Raw genomic sequence first — 26785 nt, forward strand, 5'->3', positions numbered from 1 at the left:
GGCTTTGAGCAAACACTCTATGTGCTTATTTTAACCAGGTTATTGCATAGAAAGTAAAGTATTTAATACACAGAAAGCATTCAGAGGACTATGGAGGACTTAGAGTACTAAGTCATGTTATTAATCAGGCAAAACGTCAGCTGCCCAGGGGTCCTTTGGAAGGGGAATTAGGACGGGGATATATGATTGGGCTCCACACTAGCTCCTGTACAGACACTTCTCCTACAGACACTACGAAGGGCGTATAACCCCGCCACCATTGTGTGGCCTCGAGCTTCCCATTTCCTACTTCTCTGGCTGAACAGCCCGCGGTGCTCCAGTAAAGTGTTCTGGAACTGCGGTGTCCCCTTCACTTATATAGTTAGCAAGAGGAACCATCTCCTCGTCTCTCACCTCCATTACCAGTGTACAGAGCCCCCACACAGTGATGTGATGATGTCACAACCTCCTCTTTCCCAACTGAAGGCCCCTGCTGGAGCGTTTCTCATCTTCCTATTTGAATTTGAAATTACTATTTTTACTTTAAAACTGACTTGGAATCTGTAATATTTCTGCACATTACCCAGACCCTAGTTCACTCAGTGCTCGCTAAGATGATTGCATGTTGATCATTTTGGAAAAGAAAGCAGGCAGCACTTTAAAGCATTCATTCTGACGCAGCAATTTGTTCCCACAAAATACAGCAATACAAAAATTGATAGACAGCATTACACCCATTTAGATGCAGCCCCTCCTGTTCTGTGTCTACTCTTCATCCCAACCCCTTCCTCTATCATCTTTCCACTCTCCTCGCTACACAGCTTCCTCATTTTTGATTTACTCACTTCTCATCAATCCACCCCTCCCCTCATCATCCCAAACCCTCCATTTGCAGCTGCATTCCTTCCAGCCTCTTACTTAAAGCTCACTAGTGGTGTAATGGATAGCAAAACTCCTAGTTCAGATCAGATTACAGGTTCTGAGTCATGTATCAGATTGTTTTTCTGCTAAAACACCAAAATAGAAGAAAGGAGACTAGTGTAAAACATTTAAAATGTTGTACAGAGTGTGAAAGAAGAGTTCAGAATGGGCCTAACCCCTCACTGAGAACTGGCGAACCTCAAACACCATCACACACACACATCACATATACAAAAGCATGTAGTGTCAAGTGGAGCCAACAGATGTTTTATTAAACTAAGTGCACGTGTATTCCCCAGCATTACAGTGAACATGCATCAAACCACCCCAAAAACAGTCTCAAACAAACCAGAACAATGAATGTGATGGAGCTGTGCAAATACAGCGGCTTTCCTGAGTCCCAGTTGACACTGCAGTATTTTGTATTACTGCTTCGTTTGTATTAGTGACTTTTATTTTGAAGTGGTCTATTTGTGAAGTAGCAGCTCAGAGGAGAGACTGCTCCGTTTCATTTTCTTTTATTACATTACACATTAAAATAGTTTAGTTCAGTGCTCTGAGGTGAATTTATTGCTAGATTTCTTTCTTTTTAACTCACTATGTCTCTGAGACCCCTTGCCTCACACAGATAGAACTCTGCTTTCCACTGACACCAGAGTGAATGCCATGCTCCATAGCATCATCGCTCGTGGCACAAAGTTTATAATCCATACTGGTTTTATCCACATGCTCTGTTCACTTTAAACATTCACAGCTAAGTTTGTATGTTTTCATCGAGGCTCTGTGTCAAGAAAAATTATCCCTGGCAATAAAGCTCTATTCCATACAGTTATAGGTAAACTTTGGCAGTTGATCCACAGTTCACGTGCATCCAGAACTGTGAATTATCAAAGATTATTCATGATCCATTACACCACTACAGCTCACACTTTCTTATTATTCTGGCCTCTCCGCTTTGCAGCTACGCTGCTCCCAGGCCTAGCTTTGCGGCTCGTTCTCTCTGCTACCACAGACTTTCATCCCAACGTCTGGGATGAAGCCTCTACTTTTACAACCCTCACTCTGTCTTCAGGTACTGTTGTGGATCTTCTTCCCATCTTCTCCTCTTGGCAGCCGTGCTGCTCCCAGCGTCTAACTTTCCAGCTAGCACTGCTGAGGACCTTTGTATCTCTCTGTATCTCTCCCCTAGTGACCACACCGCATCCTGCCTCCTATGGTATAGTCTACACTCTCTCCTCTGGCTGCTGGGGTCCTACAACCTGACCCCTCCCCTTTGCAGGCAATGCCTTGAGTCCCAACCCCCTGCCCGGTACTCCAGGCACTCAACACCACCTTTTCCTGAATGTCTTCCTCAATTTCGTTTCCTCTTGCACCTGATTTTCGCCATCTGGACATCCTTGAGTCAACTTTCAGCCTACCACGCTCAAGCTCCTGAGCACCATTTAGATTCTGTCCCTTTCAGGGTTCGCTCTCATGCAATAAGCTGCCTTCTCTCTGTCTCACTGTTCCTGCGGTGCTGACCATCAGCTCCACTTTTTGGGGCTTCTTATTTTGCCACATCTTAGTTCATTAATGCTGCCCCTTTTGTATTATTTGACAACTTTCTTGGCAGCTACTAATTCACTTCCTGTCTGCTCAATGATCTTAGCCATCATATTTGGCTTCATCTCCCTGTTTCGGCCTTTACAGGCATGTTATACTAGCAAACCTCACTTTTACACTTTATCCTAGCCATTTTATGATTTATTACAGTACATATATTTTACATATATCACATAAGTTTATAAGTGGACCTCAGGAAAAAATAAAATAGTAGAAAATATGGAATATGGGCCTGTTCATGTGTGCTGTCCCTTAATGTGGGCCACTGTAAACTCTCAGGATGGTATATATACATAGGGTAGAGATATAATGTCACTAGACTGCAAAGAGTAATAAAGTAACCAAGTATCTTTTTAAAAATAGATTTGAGTTGTTTTCTGTTTTGACTTCCCAACATATACTTTCTCCTCTTGATTTTAAGAATTTTTTTTGCAGATTTTATTTTGTGTAGAAATTTTCAAACAAGTGGTATTTTAAGGTAAAGATTTACAGTGTTCAAAAGTGTAGGACCATCACAATAAGGAACCTATTCTTCTTTTTTCCAGAGATACATTAATTCATTGTCTGTAACCGACAATCCAGAGTCGCTTGTCCAGAGCATACATGGAATCAATGCACACAAGGTGGGAAACACACCCTGGAGTTGCGCCGGTACCTCGCAGGGCAACACACATTTACACTGGAGTCACCAGTCCACCTAACAAATGCATTTGAACGTGGCCATTGCCATTAAGGGAGCGGTGGTAATGGACAGTCTTTTTTAATTCACCACAGCCTGCACAATGCATTTTGGACTGTTGTATGCTCCAAACATGACATATCCATAGAGACCAAAATAAATATTTAGGCAGTGCAAAGCATCTTTGTTGGACTAAGAACCGTAGGTAGTATGTCACCTGTGTGAAAGTGTTGCTGAAAGTCCTTCTTCAAGAATTTAATCTCTTTATTTATTTGTTTATTTTTTCAGAAAACTACAGGTTTGGTAGCTGCACAACTTTGGAACTGGAAACACTTTTAAAAACAGTAGTTTAATTGTCTAAAGCCATGTATTGGTGGTAAATTCTTTTTTTTTTTATGTTATTACAATATAAGGTAGATATCAATCCTACGTTAAGGTTTTTTTTAACTGTTTGAAAACGATGTGGACTGCAGTTTTCATAATTGTAAATGAATTTCTATTTAGAAATATATACATATCCACTAATAATTTGCAGTTTGTCTCCTCCTGATGGTGAAATGAACTAATTGTAGATTATAAATTTGCATATTGTAAGTTTTTGCAGGGTTTCTTATATATGTGTGGCACGGTGGTGCAGTAGGTAGTGTTGCAGTCACACAGCTCCAGGGACCTGGAGGTTGTGGGTTTGATTCCCACTGTGGGTGACTGTCTGTGAGGACAGTCCTTCACAGGGCAACACAGACACACACATTCACACCTATGGACACTTTTGAGTCGCCAATCCACCTACCAACGTGTGTTTTTGGACTGTGGGAGGAAACCGGAGCACCCGGAGGAAACCCATGCGGACACGGGGAGAACACACCAACTCCTCACAGACAGTCACCCGGAGCGGGAATCGAACCCACAACCTCCAGGGCCCTGGAGCTGTGTGACTGTGACACTACCTGCTGTGCCACCGTGCCGCCTTTGTTATTTATTGCTACATAACAAAAACTATGTGACAATAAGTGAAGTCACCACGTGATTTCAACGTGATTTACAACATAGTTTTGGGAGCTAGACCACGCCCCAATTACCTCTCCACAGTTTCATTTATACCCCTTCACTCTCACTCCATCCCCGCGTCAAACAACATCGCATTGCGTTTTGTCTCTCACCCACCTGTTTTTCTGCCACCATGGACATCACTCTCGTCGCTTCCGATGACTAATTATTTTCCGCAACCCCCAGTCCCTCATCTACTGGTTCGCAACCTACCCCTATGCTTCGCTCAGTGGTTGAGTTTCCAGCCACTCCTGCTTCGACCACCTCAGGTTCCCGATCCAGCTGTCTCTGAGCTCCGCTCTCCGGCTCTAGGCATTTCCGCCACTCCTCCCCAGTCTCTCCTCCTCCTTCTCGCCACTCCCTTAGCTCCAGTCGCTGGACTACTCCTCCTGCCAATTCCGTTGCTCACGGCAGGCCCCACGTTTCTCCTCCAACTGCTCACACTGCCGCGGATTGGACAGTGGCCGGCCTCCAGAAGGCCTTACAGGATCGCAGCATCTAATTTTCCCACTCAGCCAACAAGAAAACTCTCTTTTCGCTGCTCCAGGCTTCCTCCACCGGCCCCAGGCACATTGCAGCCCAGCCCACCGCACTCGATCACGCCATGCCAGTTCTGCCTCCTCGCCACAGAGGCCACCCTTGCCGGCCGCCCTCCTGCACATCTGCACATACTGTGGCAGGCTCACGCCTGACACAGCTGTGCCCTTAGATCACCTAGATTTGGCAGCAGCTGACTGCTTTAGTCCACTCCCATCAACGTGTTGGAATTTGCCATACCTCTCCTGTCATCCCGACTCCACTTTCGCCCGTTTCCTTCTCGATGGCCTTCTCGTCAGCTTTTCTCCCAGCCCTGGTAGTCCTCCCCAACTCCTCCTTCTCCGCTCGCAATCTGCTATCAGCCGAAGCCGAACCTGATGTCGTTTCATCACTTCTAGACAAGGAGGTCTCAGATGGTTTCATAATTTGCCCCTTCTCCACGCCTCCCTTCCCTTCCTTCCGCACCAACACTATTGGCATTGCCACCTGAATGTATTCAGGCAAAAAACGCCTCATCCATCATAGACCTCTCAGCTCCCCATGGCTCCTGCTTGCCATCCATCAATAGTCTCATCCCCAGCACGGATTTTTCCCTCTCCTATACTCGAGTTGAGGATGCTATTTCACTTATCAAGATCATCGTACATGGTGCCTGGTTGGCCAAGGCATACATTGTCTCCTCCTTTAAAATCCTCCCACTTCATCCCAATTTCGGGCACCTTTTTGGCGTGCGCAACCTTCGGTTGTAAGAGCAGCCCCAAGATTTAACTCCTTTGTCAAGGCCCTATCTTGGATATTACTGAACGTCTATCACCTGCCCTACGTCATCCACCTCGACGACTTCCTGTTGCTTGACATCCCTTCCTCCCCGACAGCACATGGCATTACCCAACTCGACTTTGCCTTCCGCCGCCTAGTTGTTCCCCTCTCAGCAGAGAAAACCCTCTGTCCCACTACTTCACTCGAGTTCCTTGGCATTGTCCTGGATTCCATCCTATTCCAAGCATCCCTCCCACACGAAAAACAAGACCGCATTATCCAGTTCCTCTCTGACTTTCTTACTCAAGCTAGTTGCAATAAGCATCAGCTCCTCTCTCTGATGGGTCACCTCAACTTGCCATGCGAATTATCCCCCAAGGTTGTGCTTTCACCTCCTTAATCTCGCCTCTTCTGTTTCCCCTCTGTTCCAGGTCATTAACCTAGACTCTACTTGTATCCAAGCTGAAATTCTGGCTCCTCCTCCTCTGCCACTGGAATCCGTGGCAGAAGACCCCTCCAAATTTATGGATGCCACTCTTTCTATAGGTTTTGGCGGCTACTACGATGGTCACTGGTTCACATCTCAGTGGCCCTCAGAACTCTCCTCCTTCTCAATTGACGCCCGCGACTTAATTGTGTTGCCTGAGTTGTACCCCATCGTGGCTGCTGCCATTCTTTGGGGGCACGAATGGGCCCGTCACGCCATTATCATTCATTCAGATAACGCATCAGTCGTAAACATAATTAACAAAGGGCGTTCAAAGACACTGCCACTCATGTTCTTTCTCTGCCGTCTCGTTTGGCATTCAGTCATGCACCAATTCATTTTAAGGGCTACTCACATTCCTGGCCATTCCAATCCATTAGCTGACTCATTCTCTTGTTTTCAATTTCAGAGATTCAGAGCTTAGGCACCTCAATCGGACCTTCATCCCACGCAGACACCTCCATTTTCAGAAGTCATCTTCCCACTTCATCCCGGCTCCGCCATCGTTCAACCATCTCGCAAGACCTCATCCTCCAGGCCTTAGCACCCAACACCCTCTCTACATACTGGACTGGCTGGCTAACCTTCAGACATTTCCACCAACTTCATAACATACCGTTTCCATGCTTTGACTTCCAAACCACAACCTCGTTCACTTTTGCCAGCAAACACTTCTCTATCTGGTCATCATCCATCTTCACTATAAAACACAGCAAAAACGACCAGCTTGGCAGAACCACTCCAGTATATCTCTTCAAAGTGTCTTCCCTATTCAGTCCATTTGAACCACTCCTTCACTATCTTCAGACCCGTCACATGCAAGCCTCATTTCAACACAAACCACTTTTCACAATCGAACTTGCATATGTTGCCACTCGCCATTGGTTCCATCTCCATCTCCATCTTCGTCACATCCTTTCTCTCAGTGGTTTCAATCCCGCTTACTTCTCTGCTCACTCCTTTAGGATCAGTGGGGCTTCCTCAGCCTCCCATCAATGAATTCCCGACCACACCGTCCAAGTCCTTGGCCGCTGGTCCTCGCAAGCCTACCACAGATACATCCGTACCCATGCCCACGATCTGCTTGCAGCCCACAAACGATTGGCAACCGTCTAATTTTTGGGGCATGGGTGTACGCGCACACCTCCAAGCCACCTCGAACTCCAGCCCAAACCTTCTGAATTCGCACCCCTCTCTAATGCTTTCCTGGGCATGGTGTATGCGAGTAAAGTGAAGTCACCACGTGACGTAGTTTTGGGAGCTAGACCACGCCCCAATTATCACTCCACAGCTTCATTTATACTCCTTCACTCTTACTCTATCCCCATGTCGAACAACATCGCACCCACCACCACTCCGTCTCCCCCCTTTTTGATTCTGACCACTTAAGCCCTGGGTGGGGTGGGGCACGGCTTTACGCGCATGCCTCCAAGCCACCTTGAACTCCAGCCCAAACGTTCTGAGTTCGCCCCCCTCTCTGGCGCTTTCCTGGGCATAGTCTATGATAGTAAGTGACATGTATATGGGACAGGGTTTGTAGCTTTCTAAATAATTTACCTTACCGTCAGCCTTTAAAATTCCCTCAGAATAAAGACAAGATCATCAGGGCGGTATTTCTAAAATCAGAATTTATTTTTAACGTTTTAAGTTGTGCTAAAATCAATCCTGCCCAGTTGGAGAACCAATGACCATTCCAAAAGAACAATCCTCAACTTAAATTATGTTTTACCATAAAATCCTGCTCTCAGGTTACAACAATGTCTGAGTTCACTGTATGACTGTTTGCACACATACAGAAATATTTAATGCACATATTCATACAGTAATAGCCTGATGTGTTAACAGGTTCCACTTTGCAATGTAAGGATCCTTTTATATAGAGGGCATGGGTTGCAAATATTTTAATGTGACATTTTTGGAATTTAATTCATTCATAAATATTAATTTATGGCTTGTTTTTTAGTCATGCCCTTCTCTTTGGTGTTAAAATTCCTGTAGTTCATGTAAATGTGTTTTGATTTGACACTTTAAAAATATTTTTATCGAAATGTATAAAAAGTATAAATTAAATATTGACCTGTGTACACCCCCTGCTGTGGTGGTAGCCAGGTACAGACAACTGGGAGGAGGTGGACCTGGGACCCACTAGGGGGATTATATTAATTGTGTCCTGAGTCGATCTTCAGTAGTTACTGAAAAAAAAAGAGCTGCTACATCTGATATGGAAATAAACCTAAATATTGCACTGAATATGATTGGTGTGCAGTTGGTCTGATATACCCACACTTCCTGCAGAAGGACCAGCCTCACATTTACTGGGTACTTTGTTTACGATAGCAAATTTTAAAGCTCTATTATATTCTATTAACAGTTTTATTGTCTGTTTAAAAAATAAATAAATAATATCATCCATATGCACACATAAGTAAGAAGTGAGGATGCTTCTGTAGGAGGGCAAGAAACATGTTTTGAAAAAAACTTGAATGACATTCAGACTTGAAATTATTGTTAAGCATAGGCATGGGATTCTTCAGGGTTGTGCGTTTTCGCTTCTGTTCCTGATATTCTTTTTACAAGTTGGTGAAGCGTAGTCTGGGATAGGGTGGCTTTCGTCTGCGTGTGGGTTGGCTAGGAAGGCATGGTTGCTGTTGTAAGAGGTCAGTATCAGCACCTCCAAATCAGAATTCTAAATAGAACACTGCTCATTCCGATCGATGGGAGCTTGTTGAGGTGGGTCGAATGGTTCCCACAGTGGGTGTACCAGGCGCAACGTGCCGGGAGGTGATTGGCCGGGAGGGATTTCCTGTCCTGGCTGGCCTGGGAAGACCTCAAAAGAATCCCTCAGTATATCAGAGATAATTAGGATTGTTCTAGGATTCTTTACCTGCTCTGTTGCTGCTGCAAGCTTGAAAGGAACTAAGTGGAGAAAATGATGGCGATGATCGGATGGTTGCTGATGCTTCACAGTTGATTGGTTGATTGCTCAGGCATTAGATGATTGCTGGTGTTTGTTTTGTCAGGGATTACTTGAGTGTTGAGATATTGTTTGACTCCTGATGGATTGCTGTTTGGTGAATTCATTATCCTCGTCTTTTCCACTAAATCCATTTCAGGGCTGCGGTGGTAACAGGGTGAGCAAAAAATCCCAGATATTTCTGTCCTCTGCAACTTTTACCAGTTCCTCCAGGGGAACCCCCGGGCATTGTCAGGACAGCTGAGCAGGATAACTTCTCGTGCACGTCCTGAGTCAACACTGGGGCCCCCTCCCAGTTACCCCTGCTTAGTACACTCCAGCGGAAGTATCAAGGGGTTGTCCTTATAAGACACCTGATAAACCTCATACGTCTTTCAATGCAACTCCGCAGCAGTACTGCTCAGATCGTTTACCGGAACACTGAGCTTTTCACCCGATCATGGCTATGGCCCTTGCAGCCCATCAGAGAAAACCAATTTCATCCTTAGATGAAAGATTTGTGATGACACAAAATGATTAGTTCTGGGCCATAAACAATGCTCCAATTAATCCGACATATATAGGGTAGAACACAGTTCCACTGCTCAACAGTCCAATGATGGGGTATTTTACACCTAGTGGACTTGTGGCATTGAAAATGGTGACTTTAGGCTCAGACAATTAGCAGGATAGTGTATGCAGAGCATAAAAACAACTGTGATCTGTCACAGGAGACCACTGGTCTGTTTGTGCTACCAAAAGATCCAACCACCCCAACCCAGTAGAAATTCTGAAACTCTGATTTCTTGAGAGGGTAATCTCTGGTAAAGGGGACCTCCAGCCAAGAGAACCAGGGTGGCCTTGCCCTTAAGGGAGTGAGTGCCTTACACACTGTAGAAGCCAAATGCACAATCTTGAGAGAAGTGCTTTTTCCCTTTTTCTTTTTTCTCCAAGTGCTTCAGGGTTTGGGGGACTGGATATAAGTCATGCTTATAATGGTTAATTATTGCAGCACTGCAATATGAAAGTTTTATGTTCTTTAAGAATTAGTCATTTTAGATTAAGTAAACTGAAACTATATTTAAATATTGTTAGTTTAAACATTTCATGTGGCTTGTAAGAATGCCGATGGCACACCTTGCTCACTGGTGAGGGTAGTGTCCCAACAAGGTTATGGGTTAAGAAAATAAATAACTATAAATAATAGTTATTTAGTAGTTAGTTATGTCCTCAAAATGAGTCCTTATATAGACTCCTAGTGGCTTAACTAATTCAGTATGTACCACTCCTCCTCTTCTCCAGGGGGAGACGGTTACAATCAAAGGATAATACAAAAAAAACATGCAATTGTACTCTGCAAAACCCTTGTTCAAAAAGTGACTACTTGATACTAATCAAACGACAAACACACATCATGAACAAGGGTAATCTAAAATGAAAATAAAAGAAAAATATTTCCAATCATACAACCCCCCCACTCAAATGGACCAACCCAACCTGGCTCCAACAGGCAGGTCTGAACTTGTTCAGGCACTATTAAAGGACACCTAAAACTCAGTTTGGGCCTTTTTTTGAACAGGAAGGTGCAGTAAGTCCCAGTAGTATATTTTAACTGAAAGGGTGAGATTGTTTACCAAGCTAGCAATATGGATGTAAAATTGAAAATGAATAATGTATGTGTGGGCTACTGGGAGATAACACAGGGACAGAAAGGGCTATGAGGAATAAGAGGGGAACAGAAATATTTATCTAGTGGTCATATATTGTCCATTCTGTCACAGCTGACTGTAAGTAAAAAAAAAAATGGAAAAATGTTGATACTGGATCAAATGGGTTTTTTTTTTTTTTTTTTTTTGTTTTTTTTTTATTGAAAAGCATAACATGAAATATATATTGTGGTGTTACAGTACAACAGGCCACATTTTGCATTTATTTTATTATTTTTATTATTATTTATATAAACAAAATAGCAACAATTTTTTTTTAATTAGAAAAGCAACAGAAACCACGTGACCAGGATGTGCAAATGTTGCATGCAAATATATTCCCACAAGGTAATGATTTCAGACTTGAGGTAAAAGGGCAAATTCAACATGTCTCAACTTATTCATCCAGGAGGGTTTGTGGAGTTATGTTGCAGGGATGTTACCCTGTCATTGTGTATCTAGACACCGATTTTCCCCTGTAGTCGCCCCTCTGCAGTGCTCTCTGTAGGGCCTGGATGATGACTTCTCTGTTGTTGAGGATATTGTAAGAAGATAAATCAGCCAGTCTCTGGAAGTCTTGTGGCGGGTATGTCAGGTGTTTGCTGACATACGGAGATGAGCTGGTGCTAACGTCCACGTCTCCTTCTTTCAGCTCCTTCTCACCTTGTCTCTTCACACCTGCAGAGTACAGAGACACGCACACATTTTATTTTTACTGTTGTTTACATTGAAAATTAAGGGTATTTTTGCTTCTCCTGTAAAATTAATATTTTTGAAGATAAACTTTTGTTTTGAAAAATAAGCGAACTGGGTGGTGTATGTTGAGTGGATGTTTTACCAGGCGCCTTGTATTGCCTGAAGGAGATGTTAGTCAGTGGGAAATGAAGGATGATTGGAGCTTTGGGATTGTCATTGTCCTCAAAAATGTAAACTTCCTTGTTAGGCTCGGATGCCACCTTATTGAAGTCGATCCTGGGAAATGGCAACTGATGGTCAGCGCAATACTTCTGAGTCTGCTTCAGAACCTGTCAGAGGGAGAGTAAAATATCTTGTCTAGAAGTACAAAAATAGCAGCTCAAAATACAAAATAACTAAAATATTGCTCTTCTAAGATAGTCTCTAGAAATATTTTAGTGTAAAGTGATAAGCAATGTCTTATTTTTGCTTGCAGAGGCTGTGTCTTTGTTGAATGCTTCTTTTATATTCCCCTGTTTATAGTGTAATTCTTCAGCACCATGTAAAAAAATTTTCAATAATATTTTCACCAGTATTTTGCCCATCCAAATTGAGTGTGTTGCAGGTATCTGTATTTTTTTCACTTTGCAAAACACAATTTTGTCAATGAAAACTTTGGCCCTATATTTTTATATATATATATATATATAGATTTATTGCATTTTACAAAATGTTCCAAATTTCCTCAGTATCTGGTCATCTGTATTCTATGATATATAAATTGTATTTAGATACATTTACATGCTTATCACTGTTGTTGCAAACGAACACCAGCATCCTTCCAAGTTAAATTAAAATCTAATGGGCCAACAGAAATAATGGAATGGAATGGAATGAGCCAACAGAAATGTTCTTCTTATAATCTATGACTTGGATTAAATAGACAGACTAGCCCCAACTCTTCTAAAGAGCCTGCAGCAAATTTAAACATGCATTATCAATACAAAGTAGTGTTTATCCCCCAAAGTCTGCTTTCCAGGTATTAAATAAAAGTACCTTTTTAAACCAAGCTTGAATCAAAATTCTAATGTTTCTAACCTGAAACTGGTCTTGATGCCAGGAGTAGTTCATTGACAGGATGATGTTCACTTGTCTTTGGGACCGCAGCACCGGAGGAAAACCAGAATTAATGGCAAAGCCAGAATCCACTAAACCCAATGTGGAATCCATTGGGGTCAGTTTATTTGGAAAGGCATCAGGGTGTTTATCTGCAATAGTATGTGAATAGATTCTTAAGAAATGACAAACATCAGTTGACATTTTTAGTTAATTTTTAACCTAAAGGAGCTTTATTCCAGAAAAAGTAGCAAACAATGTTTAAAAAAATATTTAAAAAGGGTTTATTATTCATTTGTACTTTTACTTCAAATTCAGTCATTGAATGAAGCCATGTATGTTGCACAGAGTGGGTCAGCCACACAAGGTGGCCATGTTTGATACAGTACAGTATCTGACACATTTAGGCCACTAGGTGTCAGTATAACAGCTTTCTTATAACATGAAGAAGAATCATTGCAGTAAAAACCTCAACGCGGAGGTGAGTGTGTGATAATTTAAGCACAGTGCTAACTACATTACATTTTAGGTCCAGCATAATACTGAAAAAAAGCAAACTTCAGACATAAAGATGAACATATGGTGTAATTGTGAACATTTTTGACAGATTATTGTCTCTTAGCTGATCTTAGGATGGATTAACTGTTAATGCAGATACAGCAGGAAAGTCGAGGTCTAGCAGGTTAACCAGAGAATGGATGCAACCGTGGGATGTGTGATCACATTAAAGTAACATTAAGCTGGATGTCATTTAATGTTAATGTAGCACTTCTGGGAAGAGAATCATAAACACTATAATTTCCTTTGTGGGAAATGTCTAATTAACACAGCATTTACTTCATGAAACACTCACACTCACAAACACAAGGCCACTGGACTTAGTTGACTGGTAAACTCTAGAAAGGTTCGTATATGTTATGAATACTAACAATTAAAATAAATAAAGGACATAATACAAACAGAAAAAAGACATGACAATGGATGAACTATAAGCTCAACACTAATAATAGTTTGGAAGCAAGGCAGGAACGCACCCTGGCCAGTCCTTCACATGGCGACACACTCACACATACGGTCACTTTTGAGTGCCTACCAACATGTGTTTTTTGGACCATGGAATAAGCACCTCACAGACAGTCACCCGGAGCAGGACTTGAACCCACAACCTCCAGGTCCCTGGAGCTGCGTGACTGTAACACTACCTGCTGCACCACCATGCTGCCCAAAATGACTGATTACTCATTTATAGTCTGACAGAATCATTGTGAATTATGATGGTATTTGTCATAATAACAATAAGACATTGTCTCCCCTACAAAGAATATAATATGTAAGAAGCATATACAATACTATAATTGTGTAAAAATGAATGGAGCAATAAAGAATGCTGACCGTCCCATGCTTTAAAGGCTGGGTTTTGGCTGTAGTTGTTGTGGAGGAAGAATCCTCTGAGAAAGTTGAAGGTTTTGCTGATGACAGGTCGGCTGGTCATGAACTTGTTGAGAACCACTGCCTCAGGAGTGACCCTCACAGTGTCCATCACTGACGACTTGGGTTCCTTCTCTTAACAAACAAAACCGGGCAGGATTTTAAATTACTCATTTATTTTTAATTATGGCTTTATTCTACTTGCTGTAATTCAATTGAGAACAGCTGCTCTGTAAATGATGGGCTCAGAGGAAGGCACAGAAGGGACAATAATTGATAGATAAAGTGTGCTATACTGTATTACATGTTATTACAACAGTGATAGTTATTGTAGGACATGTGCATTAAACCCAGTTTAAACAATATAACCCAATAGACAATAAATAAATTGAAACTAATGGAAGACAAATGGTTACACAGAGAGAGAGCGGTCATAACAGCTCACCTCATGGTTTCTACACTGTCCGATCTCTCTGTTCACCTGACTATACACTTTGTAGTTCTACATTTACAGGCTGTCATTTTCACCCTGTTCTCCACTGGTCAGGACCACCAAAGAGCATGTATATTTTGGGTGGTGGATCATTCAGTGACATTGAGACATTAATCTTCAGCAGCCCTGCTGTGTCTGATCCACTCTGACCAGCAAACAACACACTTACACACAACCACCACATGGGGCTGGACAATAATTCAATATCAATATATATATCACAGTATAAAATGCTTTAATAACAATATGATTTTTAAACACATTTTCAATATTTCAGTATACATTATTTTCAAAGTCTGAAACTGACTAATGTTTATTACAGGGCACTGATGTCAGGTCAGTGCACTCAGTTTAAAAATACTAATTTTGACAAATATTTGATGGTTCTTGTTTGAATTGGATTTTATTCATTTCTATATCAGAATAATATCATATCAACTAAAACTAAGAAATATATCATGATAAAAATTTTGCCCATATTATACAGCCCTACTGCCATATTAGTGTGGCTGCAGCGCTGAGAATGAGCCACTGTACCTGTCCTGATGGGGTCCTAATCATTAAAGAACTGGGTAAAGTAACAATATGCATGTGTGTGTTAACCAGATTCTATCCAGTTGTTGCATACCAAGGGTGCTATCTTGCTCCCCGAGCCCTGGTTTCCAGGATGGCATCACTCTGGTTACAGTGCTCCACAAGTGTGTCAGGTTCAGAGAAAAAAAACTGCTCCACATTCCTACATCCACACACACACACACACACACACACACACACACACACACACAGAGTTTTGCAGGCTGCAGGCAGTTTTAAGGCTTACATCTGCTTCATATCCACAGGTGTGTTTCTATCTATTCTTCTACTGTGAAAAGACAACTCAAGACGGTTTGTCTGAAAGGATGTGCAGCTATAAAGAAGCCCTGACTGAAAAAAAATGTATATATTAAATAGATTTTAATTAAAAATAATTAAATAGATACAAACGACGAAATCAAACAAAGAAGCTTCTGGTGTTTCCAGAACAAAGTTGCACACACAGTTACTCACACACTCACATACAAACTCCACTAACCCAGTAGAAATGAGATGCGCGTCTCTGGGAGTTTTTTGATCACATGGCCCAGGTAGTACTCGCTCCCAAAATTCTCTGTTGGGATATAGGCTCCATATTTGGGAAAGCCCACTTCAAATGGGGTAAACTCACACCACTCTGTAAGCAAACAATGCAATGTAGTAAACACAGACCAATTGTGTTATGAATTATTTAAATTTCTTTACTATCTAACACTTCCTGAGCTGACACTAGAGAGCAGACAGACTTCACAGCCAATTACTCTCATGTTCTACATTACCAGCCTCCATGGAGCCCTCTGAGTCCTCCTTCATGTTGACTGCAGTGTAGATGGGCAATGGGTTCTGACCTTCAGAGACTGACATCTGCTGCTCAGACAAAGTACCTGTGTTTTTCTGCAGGAAACAAATCTATATTTAGAATTTAAATGAGCAGAGTGTGTGACTGTATAATTACTGCACCCACTGAAAGTCTTGGATATCATGAGAGATGCTGGAAAAGGTGGTTTGACACTTCTGTTGTTAACAGAAGATCTCTGGCAAAAACTAATGCAATGCTGCATGGAAATAAATGTTATGAAATTACATTAACAACATAAAGCTGGTGGGATTGAGAAGATCCTCGAAGTATTCCTTCCACTGTCTGGTGACGTCCCCAGTCGAGGTCAACAGTTCCCCACCCCCACCATATACAGTGTTGGTGGAAAACTGCTTTCCCCTCCTGAGTCGCCTGATGGTTTGCCAGAAACTTCTCGGAGTCGTTTTCCATGTTCTCACCAAACTCCTCCCACACCCGAGTTTTTGCCTCAGTGACTGTACCTGACCTCGGTACCTGTCGGCTGCCTCCGGAGTCCCCTGAGCCAACCAGGCTCGATAGGACTCTTTCTTCAGCTTGACAGCCCCCCTCACCCGGGGTGTCCACCACCGAGTGCGGGGATTGCCACCCTGACAGGCACCAACAACCTTGCAGCCACAGCTCCGTTCAGCCGCCTCAACAATGGAGGTCCGGAACATGGCCCACTCGGACTCAATGTCACCAGCCTCCCCCGGGATGCAGTCGAAGCTCTGCCGGATGTGGGAGTTGAAGATCTTTCTGACAGGTTCCTCTGCCAAACGTTCCCAGCAAACCCTCAGCACACGTTTGGGCCTGCCAGGTCTGTCCGGCATCCTCCCCCGCCATCTGATCCGACTCACCACAAGGTGGTGATCAGTTGACAGCTCAGCGCCTCTCTTCACCCGAGTGTCCAGAACATATGGCCACAGGTCAGATGATACGACTATAAAGTCGATCATCGAAATGCGGCCTAGGGTATCCTGATGCCAGTGTACTTGTGGACACCCTTATGCTCGAACATGGTGTTCATAGTGGACAAACTGTGACGGGCACAGAAATCCAATAACTGAACACCACTCGGGTTCAGATCAGAGGGGCTGTTCCTCCCAATCACGCCCCTCCAGGTCTCACTGTCATTACCCACGTGAGCGTTGAAGTCCCCCAGCAGAACAATGGAGTCCCTAGAATGAGTGTTCTCCAGCACTCCCTCTAGGGTCCCCAAGAAGGCATGGTACTCTGAACTGCTGTTCGGTGCATAAGCACAAACAACAGTCAGAGCCCTTTCCCCAACCCGAAGGCGCAGGGAAATTACCCTCTCGTCCACTGGGGTAAACCCCAATGTACAGGCGCTAAGCCGGGGGGCTATGAGTAAGCCCATTCCTGCCTTACGCCTCTCACCCTGGGCAACTCCAGGGTGAAAGAGCATCCAGCCTCTCTCAAGGAGATTGGTTCCAGAGCCCATACTGTGTGTCAAGGTGAGCCCAACTATATCTAGCCGGTACCTCTCACCCTCGCGCACCAGCTCAGGCTCTTTTCCCACCAGAGAGGTTACGTTCCATGTTCCAAAGCCAGTTTCAGTAACCGAGGATCAGAACGCCAGAGCCCCCGACCCCGACCGCCAACCGATCCACAATGCACCAGACCTACCTCTCCCACAGGTGGTGGGCCCATGGGAGAGTAGACCCATGTATCTCCTTCGGGCTAAGCCCGGCCGGACACCATAGGTGAAAGTCCGACCACCAGGCGCTCGCCAAGGAGCCCCTCCCCCAGGCCTGGCTCCAGGGTGAGGCCTCGGTAACCCTACTCCGGGCAAGGGAGGCTGTGTCCATACTTGTATCTTTTTCATCTGTGTCTTTATGGATCACTATTTGTCTGGCCCATCACCTAGGACCAATTTGCCTTGGGAGACCCTACCAGGGGCTATTGCCCCCGACAACATAGCTCCTAGGCTCACGCAGGCACGCAAACCCCTCCACCACGTTAAGGTGATTATCCAAGGTGGAGCGATCCGCAGAGGAAGCAGAGCTTGGGGACCCCGGGGGGGTCTCGTCTATCACTGGGGTTGAAGTGGCCAAGGTGGTAGGGAAACTCCTTGGCGGTAGGGCCCCGAGGGTGGATGAGGTTCACCCCGGGTTCCTCAAGGCTCTGGATGTTGTGGGGCTGTCCTGGTTGACACGTCTTTGCAACATCGCGTGGACATCGGGGGCAGTATCTCTGGACTGGCAGACTGGGGTGGTGGTTCCCCTTTTTAAAAAGGGGGATCGGAGGGTGTGTTCCAACTATAGGGGATCACACTCCTCAGCCTCCCGGGTAAGGTCTATGCGGGGGTACTGGAGAAGAGAGTCCGACTGATAGTTGAACCTCGGATCCAGGAGTTCACAAGCTTTGGGTAGTGACCGAAAGAACGAGATCGCGGGTACAAGCGGCTGAAATGTGTTTTCTCCGCAGGATGTCTGGACTCTCCCTTAGAGACAGGGTTAGGAGCTCGGACATCCAGGAGAAACTCGGAGTGGAGCCGCTGCTCCTCCACGTCGAGAGGAGCCAGTTGAGGTGGTTCGGGCATCTGGTCCAGATGCCTCCTGGACGCCTTCCTGGTGAGGTGTTCCGGGCATGTCCAACGGGGAGGAGGCCCCGGGGCAGACCAAGAACATGCTGGAGAGACTACATGTCTCGACTGGCCTGGGAACGCCTCGGTATACCCCCGGAGGAGCTGGAGGCGGTGGCTGGGGAGAGGGAGGTCTGGGTTTCTTTGCTCCGACTGCTTCCCCTGCGACCCGGACCCGGATAAGCGGTGGATAATGGATGGATGGATGGATGGAACATAAAGCTGTGGTGAATTAACATTCATTCATTATCTGTAAGCGCTTATCCAGTTCAGGGTCACGGAGGGTCCAGAGGAACCTGCCTGGAATCATTGGGCGCAAGGCGGGAATACACCCTGGAGGGTGAATTAACAGAGTAATTAAATCTAAAGCAGTTTCAACAGTGTGACAGTTTTATACAACACTGCAACAAAAGTTTTAATAAATGTGATTTATAAAACTAGATATTTGAGCAGTAAGAGTTAATTTGCAAAAAAAAAAACTGATATTAAAATATTATTATGGTGAGTAGTGATATTCCGTGACCCTGAACTGGATAAGCGGTTTCAGACAATGAATGAATTAATGAATGATAAATGTGCTGTTGATCTTATAAATCCACATGATCAAGGACAATATCTGGAAAAAAACTTTTTTACTGTATTTCTGTTTTTGTGTTTATTGTAATGTTTTATTTTATTTAAGCACCATGATTACTGAGAAGAATATTTGTAATAATAATAATAATAATAGGTGCCTAAGACTTTTGCATAGTACTGTATATTTGGCGAAAATTTGTTGACACTATCCAACATAGTTTGCTACTCTTTTAGGAAGGTTTTGTTGGAGCATTTCTGTGAGGATTTTATGGCTTTCAACCACAAGAAGATTAGTTCTCATATGTTCTCATGCTGGAGAATTAGTTAAGATCATAAACACCACTCCAGCTCATCCCACAGTTATTGGATGGAGCTCCATCAACATACCCCTCAAATCTGTTGCCTAGTATTAAACATGGTGACCTTACATTCATGTGTTACTGCTCTAGAGTATGCCATTTAATTACATTCTTTCTATTTACATTATTAAAGCAGAGCGTGCTTAACTGTGTTGTAGCAGGGTGTGTAATCCAGAACTAATCATCCAACATCAGCACCACAACTTGAGGGCACTTATTTTCTTGTAGCTGCCTTCGGGTTGTCACAGCAATGAACAGGTGTCCAGAAACTTTGGGCCATTTAGATTTGTGTGTGTGTGTGTGTGTGTGTGTGTGTGTGTGTGTGTGTGTGTGTACGTGTGTGTGTGTTGAGACCTTGCTATAGATGAGCTGCTCCAGGATGAGTCCCCACATATCTATAAGAGTAATGGTGTGTCCCTCACTCTCTCTCTGCTTCAGCTCTTGGTTGTAATAGTGTAGCAGCCTTGGAGCAAACAGACTTGAAGTACTCTTACTCAGCTCCTTCTGCATATGCTGCACCTGCTCCTCCATCTCCTTCACTGACCAGTTCTGATCACTGTACAGAGATGACAGTGCCCTGTCGAGAACACAACAAAAAAATCAGTACTTGAATTATTTTACAGCCCAAAGATTTTTGACAAACTTCATAAATAGTTATTTTTCCTTCTTTACGGTGCACCCATTGTGGACCAAGGCTTTCAATAATGCAGTGTCATGTTCACACATACTGTGGCTGAATGCCATCAAATTCTCAACAAAATTCTCCATAATTTAATGTAACATTGACCCAGATGAATAGAGAATGGGGGAATATTAATATTTTGTACACTTTGTTCTGAACGTTCAGCCATAAAATGTAAGTTAACACACAAGTACATTTCTACTGCAGGTTTACTGTCTAATAGTTGAATTTAAAATGTGGGAAACAAAATACACCATGGCTTTGGTTAATTTAATCTGACATTTTACTTTATGAAATACAGGGTGGACCATTTATAGGGATACACCTTAATAAAATGGGAAAGGTTGGTGATATTAACCTCCTGTTTGTGGCACATTAGTATATGGGAGGGGGGAAACTTTTCAAGATGGGTGGTGACCATGGCGGCCATTTTGAAGTTGGCCATTTTGGATCCAACTTTTGTTTTTTCAATGGGAAAAGAGTCATGTGACACATCAAACCTATTGGGAATTTCACAAGAAAAACATTTGTGTGCTTTTAATGTAACTTTATTCTTTCATGAGTTATTTACAAGTTTCTGACCACTTATAAAATGTGTTCAAAGTGCTGCCCATTGTGTTGGGTTGTCAATGCAACCCTCTTCTTCCACTCTTCACACACTGATAGTAACACCACTGTTCACTTATTTACACATCTGTTATCTGAACTGAGGTGTGGAAACCTCATTTGACTGTATAAACAGATAAGAATACCATGAGATTAAAGTTGTGTGTAATGTGTCTGTTTACTCACCAGGTGGAGCCAGACACTGCGGTAATGTAGCTGACTGTGTCCAACAAGCCCAGCTTTTGCAGACCTCTCAATGAACCATAAGTGCAGGTCATTGCCCGGGAACCGCCACCAGAACACACTACAGCTACCGTGGGCACCTACACACACACACTTATTTTTTGTCTCCTTATACATGTCCTCATTTGTGCTACCAATGTACCCATTTGAACAAAGTCTTATGCTGTCATATAGCTGCTGGTTGTTAGTTTACTACATCGTTTGAACACAGCAGCTGTTTTTCACACTGTGAAAATTTCATGATGAATGGACCAATATAAATGCTCTAAAATTCATTCATTCATTGTTTGCAACCGCTTATCCAGTTGTGGGATGAGGGCTGTGGTGAGTCCGAAGCCTACTTGGAATCATTGGCCGCAAGGCAGGAACATACCCAGGAGGGGGCGCCAGTCCTTCACAGGGCAACACACTCACATGTTCACTCACACCTATGGACACTTTCATCTACCAACCTGTATTTTTGGACTGTGGGAGGAAACCAGCGTGCCCGGAGGAAACCAAAGCAGACACGGGGAGAACACAACAAATTCCTCGCAGACAGTCACCCTGAGTGGGACTTGAACCCACAACCTCCAGGTCCCTGGAGCTGTATGTGACTGCAACACTATCTGCTGTGCCACCCCTGCGCTAAAGTTACTTATAAATAATATCTTATTACACTGACCATTTAAAGTTAAGAAGGTTTTTCTTCTTCTGTAAAGTTACTATCTTGGAGATACATGTCTTTCTTTGGACAGTGACGATATATTTGTACACTCTACGGCCAAAAACCTGTAGACACCACATCTACATTTCTTCTGAAATCTTGTGTGAAGGCTTTTGTAGGAAAAAAACATCTGGATCACAAAAGATCATGGATGATTAGGTTTTGGATGAAACTTCATCACTCCAGTGAACAGAGTTCTACTGTTCCAATGCTCCACAGCCTTAAGCTGGATTGCTTTATACCCTTCAGCCAACATTTGGCCTTTAGCATGATGACCTAACACACTCACATGCTTCAGTGTGTTCCATCCCTTTTCGTGATATTCTATGGAGCTTATTCAAACTCTGTGCACAAATTAGCTGAATTCTCAGGGTGATCTTTAAACACATAATGTACAAACACACACACATTAGTGCATTAAGTGTGTGTGTGTGTGTGTGTATATGTGTGTGTGTGTGTGTGTTTTTACCTTGCTTGGATCAGGAGTCATTTTAAGGTTCAAAGCTTTCTTTAGAGCAAGTGAAGCCACTTGTTTCCTCTTCATTAGAAACTCCTTCTCTGATGCAGGGAGATCAAAGTCCAGGCGAACATTGAGCTCCTTGAGAAAGCTACATGCATGTACACACACATTTTCATAATCATTTATCAAACAGTTTATCAAATAATAATAATAATAAATGGAATTTTTAAAGCGCTTTTCAGTAACCCAAAGACGTTGTTACAATCAGATGAACACATAAACACAATCACATCCATAACACTACATAACATACAATGATACAAAACAGGAACAAGGGTAAAAACAAACAAGGGCTAATCAGAAACAGAGGGATTAAATGCAGCCGCAAACAGGTGTGTTTTAAGTTTGGATTTAAATAGTGATAGAGATGTTGACTGTTGAATTTCTGGAGGAAGGGAGTTCCAGAGGCGGGGGGCATGTTTGGAGAAGGCTCGATCTCCAAGACTACGCAGCTTAGAAGGGGGGATGGTGAGTAAACCAGCTGAGGAAGATCTGAGAATGCGATTAGGTATGTATGGTTGAAGAAGGTCCGATAAGTAAGAGGGAGCTTGGTTATTGAGAGCTTTGTAGGTGAGAAGGAGGATTTTGAACTGAATACGATATTTAACAGGAAGCCAGTGGAGGTTGTGGAGAACTGGGGTGATGTGGTGGTGGGACCGGGTGTGGGTGAGGAGATGGGCAGCAGAGTTCTGGACCATTTGGAGTTTATGTAGTAGTGAGGAGCTAATGCCAGAAAGAAGAGAGTTACAATAGTCAAGACGGCTGGAGATGAATGCATGGATGAGGCGTTCAGAGGCAGACTGGGAAAGAGAAGGACGGATTTTAGCAATGTTGCGAAGGTGGAAGAATGAGGTTTTTATGACGGAACTAACATGGGAATGAAACGTGAGCGCAGAGTCAAGGGTGACACCAAGATTTCGGACCACAGTGGAGGGGGACAGGGTGACATCATCAATTGAGAGTGTGAGGGAGCCAGTTTTATTGAGGGTAGATTTGGAGCCAATGAGGATTAGGTCCGTTTTATTACTATTAAGCATCAGTGAATTTTGTGTCATCCAGTGCCTGATTTTTGAGAGACATAGTTCCAATTTGGAGAGTGGTGGGTTGTTGAAAGAATTGGTCCGGAGGTAAATCTGTGTGTCATCAGCGTAACAAAATCAATATTGAAATGACGGATAATATGGCCGAGGGGAAGTACATAGACAATAAACAGTAATGGGCCAAGGACAGAGCCTTGTGGGACCCCTTGTGAGATGGATGAAATGGTTGAACTATGTCCAGAAAGTGTGACAAATTGTTTTCGATCTGTTAGGTAAGATCTAAACCAGTCAAGGGCAGAACCAGTGACACCCAGCTCACGCAGTCTTGAGAGGAGGATGGCATGATTTACTGTGTCAAAGGCAGAACTTAAGTCAAGGAGGACCAGAATACTTAGAGCTCCCGTATCTGCAGCCACCAGCAGATCATTGATAACTTTGACCAAGGCAGTTTCGGTACTATGGTGAGGGCGAAAACCAGACTGAAATGAGTCGAGGAGGTTATTGGATTCTAGATATGTTGTCAGCTGGGTGGCTACGACACGCTCAAGGATATTAGAAAAAAATGGAAGATTTGAAATCGGACGGAAATTTTTTAGATTTGCTGGGTCAAGACCAGGTTTTTTAAGGATAGGTGTAACTGCAGCTAATTTGTAAACTGAGGGGACATAGCCAGAAAACAGTGAATGGTTAATAATAGAGGTTAGATGAAGGACCAAAGCAGTCATGCAGGCTTTCGTTAGTGAGGTAGGAAGGGGATCAAGAGAGCAGGTGGTACTTTTAGAATGGGTAATGATATCACTGGTAAGAGAAGGAGTAACCGGGCTGAAATCAGAAAAACAGGGTGTGGATATAGAACAGACTGAGGGCTGTGGAGACGGTGAGGAAGGAAAGGTGGATTTAGATGAGATAATCGTAAGAGAGTTATTAATGTTGGAAATTTTATCCTCAAAGAAGTGTAAGAAGGAGTTACAGAGTTCAGAGGAGGGTGTCATGTTGCTGCCAGGGGCTTTGAAAAGTTTAGAGATTGTTGTAAAGAGATTACGGGGGTTAGCATTAGGCCTATTAATAAGACCTGAGAGATACCTAGACTTGGTGGTGTGTAAGGAATCTCTGTATTTGCGCATGTGTTGCAGATAAGCATCAGCATGCACCGTTAATTTGGTTTTTTTGTACAGCCTTTCAAGCTGACGTCCAGCTTGTTTCATAGCGCGCAGCTCAGTGATGAACCAGGGAGCAGAAGTGGTGAAAGAGACCAATTTGGTTTTCGTAGGAGCAGAAGCATTGAGGGACGCGGAAAGAGCAGAGTTAAGCCTTGTGGCATGTACCTCAGGAGAGGATGGAGCAGTGAGAACAGGAAAGCTCATGTTGATGGACTGAGCGAAGGAACAGGGATCAACAGATTTAATATTACGGAAAGAGATAAGTCTTTTAACAGATTGGTGAGCTACATTCTTAGGGACAGAGAATATAAGGAGCTTATGGTCAGAGAGTGGAAACAGGAGAGGATGAAGGTTGTGAACCAGGACAGAAGAAGAACAGACTAGGTCAAGTGTGTGACCTTTGTCATGAGTAGGAAAATCTACATGTTGAGTGAAGGAAAAGCAGTCAAGGAGAGCTAAAAAATCAGTCACAAACTTGTTGTCAGGAGTGTTAACATGTATATTGAAGTCACCAAGTAGCAACAGTCGAGAAGAAGAAGAGTTAGCGAGAGTGAGTAGCTCAGATAGTTCAGAGAAAAAGGATGAATTAGATTTGGGGGGGGCGATAGATGAGGAGTACAGTAATAGAGCCAGGTGTTTTGACTGCAAGATACTCAAAAGATGATGGTGATGAGAAAACAAGTTCAGTAATTCTGAGATTGTTTTTAAAGATCACTGCCAGACCGCCCCCACGGCCTGAGGAACGTGGTTTTGGACATAATTAAAGTTGGGTGGGGTTGCTTGGTTGAGAGAATAGTAATCACCTGGTTGTTGCCATGCTTCTGTTAGGAAAAGGAGATCAAGTGAATTGTCCAATATTAATTCTTGCAACAGATAAGATTTGTTAGTGAGTGAGCGGACATTAAGGAGGGCAAACGAGGAACTAGGGGGAACAGGGGTAAGAGGGCGTAAATTAGACAGATTAGAAAAACGTTTTGTAGAATGAGAAGGTGAGCGAGACAGTGTCCAGAAAGAGCAAATGTTACTACCATTGGTATAGTGTACAGATTTATTGCGATTTAGCCTTGAGCCACGGTGAAGATAGCGTCGCCGGTTGAGTATACCAGCTCTGCAGGCAGGAACAGCAGAATGTTTGGAAAGGCAGTGAGAATACCTATATTTACGTAGTTCATCAGCCGTATAACTAACAAACAGTGAGTTGAACAGGGGTTCGGGGTTCATGTGGGGGCAATAAAGGACGGGAAAAAGTGGAATAGCCAGCAATAGAGTCATAGCAAATAGCAGGTGCATTGTCAATGGGTTGGAGCAAAGTAATTGCATAGCCGCAGTGCTAGCAGACACTGTAGGCGGGAACCGCAGATTTGGGGCAGGGCAGTAACGAAGCTAAGCGGGACAGTAGCCGGGATCCGAAAAGTTGGAGCAGGACAGCGGCGAAGCTAACCGGCCGGGAATCCACAGAGCTAGGGCTGGACAGCCTCGGTGCAAGCCGGCCTGAATCCGCAGGGTTGGGGAAGACAGTCGAATAACCGCGAAGATTACAACCGGGAATCCACAAAGTCAAACAAAACAAAACAAAACATACGGGGAGAAGCGGCAGTCAACAGAGCGACGCCAGCGTACTCTAACCCGAGAAGCAGACAGGAGACAGGAGACGGCAGTCAACGTCAGTGACTGTGCACAAATAAAGTGTTTATGACAAGTGTGGCTTCACAGTGATAGTTGTAATTTTTCACATTAACACTGGGGTAAAGTATTGTCTAGCTTAACATTTTTTTCCATTCTTTTCCACCTTTTTTTTTTTTACTGTTCTTTTACTGTTGCTTTGTAAACACATAAGACCAGTTTCCAGCACACAAACAGACTGGAGAGCTAGCAATTAGTGAGGAAACCTCTTCTGAATTTCATAAAAAGAGTTTTTTGATTACAATCATGAAGTTTCTTTAAGGAATTAAAATTTTGTGTCCTTCTTTATTGTTTTCTCCCTTAATTCTCTGAACTGATATTTCAATGAATTAATGTTTTCTATCAATGCTGCTGTGTTCCTATTTTTTGGTTACTTTTGAAATGTTTGTATGTTTTAACTTTATGGGCAACAACTAAAATACTTCAAAAACCAGCTGATCACCTTCAAACTGTTACAACACAGAAAGAACATTATTTGAAGTCAATTACCTGCTGGTTGTTGTTAATAGCAGATCTATATTATGCTGTGGGATGAAAAAAACCCTAATGACAATCTTACTGAACACATTTTTCACAACAGACATGAAATTAAATTCTTGCTTGTTTCAGTTTGCGCATTGTTTTTTTTTAATAACACAACATTGGTATTAGTTATATACTTTAAAACTATGTTAATGACTGTTTAAAAATTATTAACTGTAAGGTCGGTGTAGTTATTAACAAAAACTGTGGTTTGATTCCCTGCTTACCCTGGTAATCACACTACAGTAGTAAATACTCTTGGGCAAAACTACACTTACCTACATATGTTATATATT

At 43.2% G+C, this 26785-nt stretch overlaps 1 protein-coding gene across 2 annotated transcripts in view; it reads right to left on the reverse strand.

Annotated features, from left to right (window-relative positions):
• Positions 1-10897: 10897 nt before the first annotated feature.
• Positions 10898-26785, reverse strand: part of LOC136708167 (cytosolic phospholipase A2 zeta-like) — a 31363-nt gene continuing 15475 nt past the window's right edge. Inside the window, exons 11-21 of one of the 2 annotated variants that reach the window (XM_066682509.1) lie at positions 26457-26491; positions 22034-22172; positions 20802-20938; positions 19682-19904; positions 15735-15849; positions 15455-15592; positions 15011-15118; positions 13854-14024; positions 12444-12613; positions 11509-11695; positions 10898-11348 (exon numbers count right to left, since the gene is read on the reverse strand). In XM_066682509.1, the coding sequence (XP_066538606.1) occupies positions 11110-11348; positions 11509-11695; positions 12444-12613; positions 13854-14024; positions 15011-15118; positions 15455-15592; positions 15735-15849; positions 19682-19904; positions 20802-20938; positions 22034-22172; positions 26457-26491 (1662 nt within the window). In that variant the 3' untranslated portion in view covers positions 10898-11109. The remainder of the gene's footprint in view (positions 11349-11508; positions 11696-12443; positions 12614-13853; positions 14025-15010; positions 15119-15454; positions 15593-15734; positions 15850-19681; positions 19905-20801; positions 20939-22033; positions 22173-26456; positions 26492-26785) is intronic. The other variant, XM_066682517.1, reaches the window with a different exon arrangement.

The sequence above is a fragment of the Hoplias malabaricus genome, chromosome 1 (genome assembly GCF_029633855.1).
Source record: "Hoplias malabaricus isolate fHopMal1 chromosome 1, fHopMal1.hap1, whole genome shotgun sequence".
NCBI classification, from domain to species: domain Eukaryota; kingdom Metazoa; phylum Chordata; class Actinopteri; order Characiformes; family Erythrinidae; genus Hoplias; species Hoplias malabaricus.